Source organism: Bison bison, unplaced genomic scaffold (genome assembly GCF_000754665.1).
Source record: "Bison bison bison isolate TAMUID 2011002044 unplaced genomic scaffold, Bison_UMD1.0 scf7180017864146, whole genome shotgun sequence".
In the NCBI taxonomy this organism is placed as follows: domain Eukaryota; kingdom Metazoa; phylum Chordata; class Mammalia; order Artiodactyla; family Bovidae; genus Bison; species Bison bison.
In genome coordinates, this window is record NW_011494718.1 from 5181494 (window position 1) to 5191653 (window position 10160).

The 10160-nt window shown below is 50.1% G+C and overlaps 1 protein-coding gene across 1 annotated transcript in view; it reads left to right on the forward strand.

Annotated features, from left to right (window-relative positions):
* The window catches only part of GATB (glutamyl-tRNA(Gln) amidotransferase, subunit B), a 101944-nt gene extending 91993 nt beyond the window's left edge, over positions 1 to 9951 (forward strand). The window contains exons 12-13 of the mRNA XM_010840749.1: positions 7880 to 8014; positions 9275 to 9951. Coding sequence (XP_010839051.1) covers positions 7880 to 8014; positions 9275 to 9403 — 264 coding nt within the window. The 3' untranslated portion in view covers positions 9404 to 9951. The remainder of the gene's footprint in view (positions 1 to 7879; positions 8015 to 9274) is intronic.
* The last annotated feature ends 209 nt before the right edge of the window (positions 9952 to 10160 follow it).

Genomic DNA, 10160 nt, shown 5'->3' on the forward strand with positions numbered 1-10160 from the left:
TAGAGATACCAAGGGAACATTTCATGCATAGATGGGCTCCATAAAGGACAGAAATGGTATGGACCTAACAGAAGCAGAAGATATTAAGAAGAGGTGACAAGAATACACAGAACTGTACAAAAAAGATCTTCACAACCCAGATAATCATGATGGTGTAATCACTTACCTAGACCCAGACATCCTGGAATGTAAAGTCAAGTGGGCCTTAGAAAGCATCACTACGAACAAAGCTAGTGGAGGTGATGGAAGTCCAGTTGAGCTACTCCAAATCCTGAAAGATGATGCTGTGAAAGTGCTGCACTCAATATGCCAGCAAATTTGGAAAACTCAGCAGTGGCCACAGGACTGGAAAAAGTCAGTTTTCATGCCAATCCCAAAGAAAGTGAAAGTGAAGTCACTTAATCGTGTCTGGCTCTGTGGACAGAGTCCACAGAGCCTACCATGCTCCTCCATCCATGGGATTTTCCAGGCAAGAGTACTGGAGTGGGTTGCCATTTCCTTCTCCAGAGGATCGTCCCAACCCAGGGATCGAACCTGAGTCTCTTGCATTGTAGGCAGACACTTTACTGTCTGAGCCACCAGGGAAATCCCAAAGAAAGGCAATGCCAAAGAATGTTCAAACTACCATACAATTGCACTCATCTCACAGGCCAGTAAAGTAATGCTCAAAATTCTCCAAGCTAGGCTTCAACAATATATGAACTGTGAACTTCCAGATGTTCAAGCTGGATTTAGAAAAGGCAGAGGAACCAGAGGTCAAATTGCCAACATCTGCTGGATCATGGAAAAAGCAAGAGAGTTCCAGAAAAACATCTATTTCTGCTTTATTGACTATGCCAAAGCCTTTGACTGTGTGGATCACAACAAAGTGTGGAAAATTCTTAGAGAGATGGGAATACCAGACCACCTGACCTGCCTCTTGAGAAATCTGTATGCAGGTCAGGAAGCAACAGTTAGAACTGGACATGGAACAACAGATTGGTTCCAAATAGGAAAAGGAGTACATCAAGGCTATATATTGTCACCCTGCTTATTTAACTTATATGCAGAGGACATCATGAGAAACGCTGGACATCACGAGAAACGCTGGGAAGAAGCACAAACTGGAATCAAGATTGCTGGGAGAAATATCAGTAACCTCAGATATGCAGATGACACCACCATTATGGTAGGAAGTGAAGAAGGACTAAAGAGCCTCTTGTGAAGGTGAAAGAGGAGAGTGAAAAAGTTGGCTTAAAGCTCAATATTCAGAAAACAAAGATCCTGGCATCTGGTCCCATCACTTCATGGGAAATAGATGGGGAAACAGTGGAAACAGTGTCAGACTCTATTTTTGGGGGGCTCCAAAATCACTGCAGATGGTGACTGCAACCATGAAATTAAAAGACGCTTACACCTTGGAAGGAAAGTTATGACCAACCTAGACAGCATATTCAAAAGCAGAGACATTACTTTGCCATCAAAGGTCCATTAGTCAAGGCGATGGTTTTTCTAGTTTCCATGTATGGATGTGAGAGTTGGACTATAAAGAAAGCTGAGCGCTGAAGAATTGATGCTTTTGAACTACAGTGTTGGAGAAGACTCTTGAGAGTCCCTTCTGCAAGGAGATCCAACCAGTCCATCCTAGAGGAGATCAGTCCTGGGTGTTCATTGGAAGGATTGATGCTAAAGCTGAAACTCCAATACTTTGGCCACCTGATGCGAAGAACTGACTCATTAGAAAAGACCCTGATGCTGGGAAAGATTAAGGGCAGGAGGAGAAGGGGACCACAGAGGATGAGATGGTTGGATTGCTCACCAACTCAATGGACATGAGTTTGGGTAAATTCCGGGAGTTGGTGTTGGACAGGGAGGCCTGGTGTGGTGCAGTTCATGGGGTTACAAAGAGTCGGACACGACTGAGCGACTGAACTGAACTGAACTGATAATAGTAGTAGGATTGCTGGGTCGTATGGTAGTTTTTTTTCTAATTTTTAGAGGAATCTCCATACTGTTCTCCATAGTGACTATATCAGTTCGCATTCCTACCAACAGTTGGCAAGAGGGTTCCCTTTTCTCCACACCCTCTCCAGCATTTATTGTCTGTAGATTTTTCGATGGTGGCCATTCTCACTGTTGTGGGGTGATAGCTTGTTTTAGTTTTGATTTACAGTCTCTAGTAATAAACGATGTTGAGCGTTTTTTCATGTGTTGATTAGCCATCTGTATGTCTTCTTTGGAGAAATGTCTGTTCCGGTCTTCTGCCCATTGTTTGATCGGGTTGTTTGTTTTCTGATATTGAGCTACGTGAGCTGCTCTGTATTTTGGAGGTTAATCCTTTGTCCATTGCTTCATTTGCAGTTATTTTCTCCCATTCTGAAGGTTGTCTTTTCATGTTGTTTATGGATTCCTTTGGGCAGGAGGACTTTTAACCGCTGGACCACCAGGGAAGTCTCTGAGTGCTATTTTTAGAGAAGTTGCTAAGTGCCGTTTTTATCCTGAGAGGCAGAAACACTTTATGTAGCAAATGAAATAAAGCCTGTCCCATGTACGACACAGGTAACTTGCGTCTCATCTTCGTTAACCAGAGAGAGTAGTTGTCTGGCTTTGCCTGGACTATTTCCCAAACGTGTTCATATGAGCGGTGGGGCCCTGCAGCTCCTGGGGCTTGGACCGTGCGCATCCCCTGTTCCCCGGCCCTAGTCCCCCCTCTCCCGTCCTCCCACCCGGGACCAGGGCTCACATGGTTAGCCCTGAAAGTCAGTCTTCCTGCGAGAAGGGCGAGGTCAGACACACCACTTCCCACTACATAGATCAAAGTTTACACACATGCCTAATGTGTGAAGACCCATAAAAAAACAGCCTCACTGTCAGAGGAGGCCTTCCGCCTCATCTCCACCCCCGCCGGACAGTCTCAGGTAGGCCCAACGTTCTGGAACTCAGAAACGCTTACAGATAAGCACCCAGAAGGATAAAGAGCACCAAGGCGGCTGCCTGGTCTCAACTCCAGATCTCACAGCTGTCAAGTGCTTCAGCCAGAAACTTAATGTTACTTTAATGGTGCCTTTTGCATCTAATATTTATACGCGTCCTCAGTAGTAGCAGGGTACAAAGTGAGGCTTTGGAAAAGCTGCTGCTTTGGGCTAATTACAAGGCACCATGGAGCATACACCCCTCTCTGTACTGTGAAACCAGCGACAGGAGCTAATAAAGACTGTCTCCCCACCACCAAGTGAGGCTGTCAAGTACAGGAACCGCGACACGTTTAGGGCAGGCTTTTGGTTGCCTGGATGTGGGAGGAATACACATGTTTATGACAGTGCTCAGCAGGAGCAGAAAGAGTAAATGGCCTGAGGGCAGAAAGAAACTGTATATACATTTAAGAGCAGATGAATTGTAGCATTTGAAAGCGAAGAGGAAAAGACCTTCCCCTTCCCACTCCGCCTGTGCCAGTGAGGAAAGCCGGGTGCAGTGACTGTGAGTTTCAAAGGACAGAGCTGGGGACTGCAGGGGCTGCTGACAGCTGGGGTCAGATACAGATAGAGGCAGTTTTGGATTCTGTTGGCTTCCGGTGTGTTTAAAGGAGGTAGGGATGGATCCTGGCTTCTGTGAGGCAACCACAGAATCAAAATAAAAGTCTGATCGGCGAGGCAGTCAGTGTCGCACAAGGGGCTCTCCCTTACACACTTGCCTTGGGGGGGTTGCCTTTACATTGCTCTACTTTACGATTTCTAAAAAATAACCAATTTTTCTGGTGGGAAAAATGGTATTTTTCGTTATAAAGAACTTAGGTAATGCAGAAAAATAGATTTTCCAGTTCTACCACCTTGAATTAACTACCGTTAGTATTGGGTAGAAGGAAATGGCACCCCACTCCAGTGTGCTTGCCTGGAGAATCCCAGGGACGGGGAGGCCTGGTGGGCTGCCGTCTATGGGGTCGCACAGAGTCGGACACGACTGAAGCAACTTAGCAGCAGCAGCAACAGCAGTATTGGGTGAACGTCGTCCCAGGCAGATTTCCATGCAGAGAGACCACTGGAAGGATGGGTTATGGGATGTGCAGATAGTGGGTCAAAAAATTAAGACTTTTGACAATGAGAGGCTTCGTGTGCTGTTCCTCAGTCCTGTTTGTTTATTCTTGGTTGTGTTGGGTCTTCCTCGCTGCATGTGGCTCTCGTTGCGGAGCACAGGGTCAGCTGCCCCACGGCGTGTGGGATCTTCCCTTCCCAGGGATGGAACCCACGGCCCCTGCACCGGCAAGCAGATTCCCAACACTGGACCGCTAGGGAAGTCCAGCTTTATTTTTGAAGAGGTGTGCAGTTCATTGGTTTTAGTCTAGTCACCAGGATGGATAGCCATCACCACTGTCTAATTTCAGAAGGTTTTCATCACCCCCAAACCAACCCTGTGCTCAGTCTGCAGTCTCTGCATTAACCCCTCACTCTAGGCAACTGCAGATCTGCTCTCTGTCTGTCTGGATTTTCCTGTTCTGGACATGTACGGTGAATGGACTCTGACAGTCTGTGTATGACCTCTGGTGTCTGGCTTTCACCTAGTATGATGTTTTCCAAACCATCTACGTCGTGTCTGTACTTCATGCCTTTCTTAGGTTTTTGACAAATGTTTATTTTTATTTATTTATCTGGTGGGCCAAGTCCTAGTTGTGGCATATGGGAACTTTAGTTGTGGCAGGGGGGACTGAATTCCCTGACCAGGGACTGAACCCAGGCCTCCTCCCTTGGGCGCACAGAGTCTTGGCCACTGGGCCACCGGGAAGGTCCCTCGTGCCTTTTCATGACTGAAGAGTATTCCATTGTGTGGACAGACCTCGGTGGACGCTTGTTTCCCACTGGGGCTCTTTTGAATAATGCTGCTGTGAACACGCATGTTCAGGATTTGATTGGTACACATCTTCGAATTTCTTGGGGCTATACCTACAGGAATGGAATCTCTGGGTCACGTGGTAATTGTATGTTTAACACCTTGAGGACCTGCCAGACCGTTTTCCGATGGGCCGCCCCGTCGGTCACGGTCCGGTCAGCAGCGTGGGATGATTCCAGTCCTTCCGTGTCCCCACCAGCAGTTGTAACTGACCTTCTCTGACTAGTTATCCTTCCTAGTAGGTGTAAAGCAGTAGCTCAGGGTGGGTTTGATTTGCATTTCCTTTTTGACTAATTACATCAAGTGTCTTTTTGTGTCTTATTTTTATGGTGTACTATAAAATGTGTTATATTTTACAGTGGAAAAATGTGTTACAATTAATTTTTACTGAATTTAACAGAGGAATCCAAGGAGGCCTTAGGTTTTAGAAAGCCTGTGAGGTAGAAAGACTCTGGTTCCACGGGTTATTGGATAACAGAGTTGGATTGGATAACTAGGAGATGGGGAAAAAGAATTGACTCAGGATGACCCCTCAGAATGACAGATAAGCAGAAGGAATCATCCTGCCTTGAGAATATTCTGAACTCCAAAGACTCCCACTTTATGTCGAATTTGTTATGAATCCATCTTTTGCTTCCTGGCTCTCCCTTGCATCATCACCCCTTATTTTCATCCCTGACACATTCTACTGCCCCTTCCCCCCAGGTGCCCCAACAGTGCTTCTGAGACTTAACAGACCTCATCTGCTTAGCTCCCTGGGCACAGAAGAGTTAGGAGGGGAACAGAAACCCAAAGGTTATTTATCACCCTGAGCAACTTCTGGTAGCTGCAGACAAAAACGCCTAGGCTCTCCTCTCACAGGATCCATTTCTGACAGAACCCCTGTCTCCTCTCCCTGCCAAGGACAGGGCCCACCAAACCCCTACCTGCAGAGCCACAAGCCCGCTGTGGCTGGCAGACCAAGGTCCCGAGCCTCCGGGACTCAGCGGCCCTCAGTGTCGTATAGGCTGCTGGCCAGCCAGGCCCCGAGAGCGAGCACCCCGGATGCCTGCGTGTTTCCGCCGTGCGAGCCTGAAGGAGGTGCACATGGCCCGCTGTCCCCCAGGGGTTGTCTCCTTAGCACACCGTGTAAGCAGTTTCCACTTGTCTTCTCAGAGGTCTGCTTTTAAACAAATCACCAGAAACCTTTTAATGCAGAAAATATTATGTCGTGCAGTAAAACTTTCAAATGATTTGATGTCTCTTTCTCCCTTTTTGGTGGGTCAGTTCTTTGGATGTTTTCGTGGACCTGCTTCTCTTGGAGGCCTGGATTGATGTCTGGAAGAAAGACCTTTGATGACGCTTACCTCTGCCCAGAGGGGCACCCTCTCTGTCTTGTCTGTCTCCGCCCCCCCAGAACAGGTCTCCCCCCTGCCCGCGCTCTGACCCTGGAAGCCCCAAACAGGCGGGGCAGGCCAGGGGGCTGTGTGCTCTCCTGTCCTTCCCCTGCAGATCCTTTAAAACTAAAGACACAGTCGGGTGGTAGTTAAAAGGATGTGTGCTTGACCTGCAGGAACTGAAGGCTGAGTTTCTGCCCCATGTGTCAGAGCCAGCTCTGGTGGGCAGGGTGTGCTCAGGGTCCCCAGCTTGCATTCCCCACTCTGCTGGTAGGAACCCCTTGTGACATGGGTTTGTCTTGCAGCAGCAGGCCTGGGAGCTGCACACCCGGCCAGAAACAATTGCGCTTCCATAGTGCTTCCCAGGGAGAAGGCAATGGCACCCCACTCCAGTACTCTTGCCTGGAAAATTCCATGGACAGAGGAGCCTGCTTGGCTGCAAGTCCATGGGGTCGCGAAGAGTCGGACACAACTGAGCGACTTCACTTTCACTTTTCACTTTCCTGCATTGGAGAAAGAAATGGCTACCCACTCCGGTGTTCTTGCCTGGAGAATCCCAGGGACGGGGGAGCCTGGTGGGCTGCCATCTATGGGGTCGCACAGAATCGGACACGACTGAAGTGACTTAGCAGCAGTAGCAGTGCTTCCAGGGTGGAGATCAGACACGGGCAAAAGCTGAGGATTTATGCCACAGCACGAGGCTGGCAACCCCAGAGCCAGGATGACTGCAGCAAGGGGGCCAGGGAGCCCGCAGAGTCCGGCCTGGGCCGCCTTCAGAGACTCCCACCCTGCTGACTGAAGCCAGGAGGGCAGTCTGTGTCTTAAACAGGAAGGAGCAGAGGACTGGATTCTGGAACCCACTGTGTCAGCCCGGGGGGCTGGGGCTGGGCTGCTCTTGACTGATTTGTAAAGTTAATAAGCTGATGCATTCTTAACTCTGGAGTGGAGAACACTGCGGCCCCCCAGCATTGTTCCTGGAGGCCCGCGAAGGGTGCGCTTCCCTGGGTCACTTGGTCCTCACCCCACATCCAGCCCAACACACATGCTCAGGGAGCAGCCAGCCCCTCTGCATTTAAAAGCATCGTCCCAGCCTTGTCCTGCGTTTCCTTCTGAATGCTGTATTTTGGCCGTGATCCCTGAACTGCCTCTATCCTGGTTATTTTGGCCCAGGCAGATCCAGCCAATGTTGGGGCCTGTTGGGTCCCTGCTGTATTGAGTGCCAGGCAAAGGCTGAGTCTGGGCGGTCAACTCAGGCCGGCTCTGCACTTTGAGCCACAGTGGCTGCAGCGGCCCGTGACTGCCAGGCATTCAGCTTCCAGGCCCCAGCTGCAGGCAGTATCCATGCCTGCTTCCCGGGAAAGGGTTGCTGCAGAGACGCTTAAAAGAAGGCCTTGCAGGTGATATCTGTTATGAGCCAACACGTCAGCTAATTCATCCAGTGGAACTCTCGTCAGCAGGGACCTGTGAGGAATCACCTCACACTCCCCGCCCTCCCCGTTGTGCCCTTGGAGTCCACCAGCGCAGATAAGCCATCTCCATCTCCACCAGCATGGTCTTGGGCTCAGTGTGGAGAGGCCCCGGTGTGTCTGCACATGGCTGGATCTCACTGACCCCTCCTCTCTCCACCCTCCTTCCCCCAACAGGTGTTTGAGGAACTGTGGAGGAATGAAGGCAAGACCCCAGCACAGATCGTTGCAGAAAAGAAGCTTGAACTGCTGCAGGACCCAGAGGCCCTGGAGCAGCTCTGCCGCTCCACGCTGGAGGCACACCCCGACGTGGTAGGCATCCCCGCGGGGAGGGGTCGTCACGCAGGCGCAGTGGCTTTGGGCAGAGGGCCGCCTCTGCTGCTGTCCCCCCGCAGTCCAGCGGAGCTTCCTGACAGTGGTTGGCCCGGGTTCATCCGTGATCCCCCAGTTAATTTTGTCAGTTTTCAGCTGAAGTCAAGAGATGCAATTAGGTGAACACTGGAAAATTACAGCTTTTCCTAGGAGGAAGATCCACCCCTGCAGTTGAGTCTCATGGCATCCCGGTGGAAGGGGGACTCAGCCACTGTTGACCTCCCGAGACAGGGGCGCTCTCACAGGGTCCCCGAGCTCTGCTCTGTAAGGAGACCTCTGTATCAGAAAGCAGCAGGTGGGACTGCGTGCACAGGGGCAGACACCTCAGTTCTCTGCCTTGGAGCGGTGGGAGGAAAGACAGAAGGTTTGAAAATCATTTGTAAATTATGGAGAAAGTCCTTCACGGGAACAGAGCTGGAAATCAAGTCATTTTGTGTTGTGAGCAGAGAACAAAATAGAAGAAAACTAAAATGAGGCCCATCCCCCACCCCCCAATCTAATTGTGCAGAGATTCTTTTCAGTGGGGGAAAAACTGCTACCATCCCTTTTAGAACGATGCCACCCACTCATCAGCTTGCAGGGACACTAACAGCTCTGTGAAGAGCTCTCAATAAGGAAAATGAGCTTGCATGGGGTTTCGGCAGTCTCCATCTCCCAGTGTCATCTGGAGTGGCTGATAAAGACACTTCTTGTTTCAGACTCAGTCTGCGGCACTGCGTGCAGCTCGCGCAGGCGCCGGTGCTGATCGGGGCAGGAGGTCGGGCGGGCGACCCTGACGCATTGGCTGTTTGACAGGCGCTCAGCGCCCCTGCCTGCCCGCCCAGCACCCCCCACTCGGATGCTTGGGGAGCGTTGCCATCTCCTGGATTTGCCTTCTAGCAAACAAGCTTCTTGGCAGGAAGCTGGGGGATGAGGGCCCACTGAGCCTGAAGGGTTTGGGGAGAGGGGCGCTCACGATCCGGCACTGGGTGCGCAGCCCTTGGAGCCTTTTAATCAGGAGGCCAGGGAGCAGGTACCTCCTCTGCCAGGAGCCCAGAAGCCGCCTCCAAAGGTCACCCTCTCCCCTTTGTCCTCTTCTCATTTTATATCTAATACAGAAAAAAGAAACTAAATTTGTTTCAGTAAGCCCAAACTTGATTAAGGATTTTTTTTAGGCAAGAGTCTCTATTTTCCCCTCTAAAACAATTTCTGTTTTTAAAGGTAATGGATCTAAAGAGGGGAAACCCCAGAGCTATAAACAAACTGATTGGGTTGGTCCGAAAAGCGACTCTGGGCCGAGCAGATCCAACAGCGATCAAGGAGGTGCTGGAGAGGCAGCTGTCATCCTGATGGGTTCGGGTCCCCCTACCAAGGCCCGGCCAGAGCCTGTGCAAGCTGATGTCCGAGGCCCTGCCCACCTGCGCCTGGAGATGCCGCCTCCACAGAAGGCTTCATGGACATCACAGGGTTCCAGGAGAGGTGTGTCGACGGTGAGAAACGCGGTGACACTGAGCGCGCACACTCTCAGATGCTGTACCTCCTAGGACTACATCTCACTCTGCAGGGCCCTCATCCATTTGTAAGCACGTCCTCTGGGCCCAGCATCATTCTAGGCGCTGGGGATGGGCAGTGGTGGAGAGAGACGGTGGTCTGGACGCAGTATTTTGTTTGGGGAGCTCTCATGGTTGGAGAGCAAAGTATGAGCCTTAGTTAATACCATGAAGTAGTGGTATTCTCCCATCCACTAAGTAAAACTGTTGTTGCTCACTCAGTGCTCTGGGATCCCAGAAAGCAGAGATCTGAGCATAAGGGATTTTTTTCCTCCATAAAAAAGACAACATCAGTTTTCAAATAGATTTAATGAATAAAATATACTGAAATATCACATAAAAAATTAACTTATATGTCAAAGATTGTGCAGTTGATTGATAACTCCCCCTCCCCACCCTCAGGCCAAAAAGTTTGATAAGGAGATAAAAAAGCTGTAACATTAAACTGATTTGTTTTGCCTGGGAAGAGTAAGAGGACAAACTAGTAAATGGAAATTGTGACCTTTAGCGGTCTCTGTGGTCCAGTTAAGAGCACCTCCCAGGGTTGCCCTCCACCC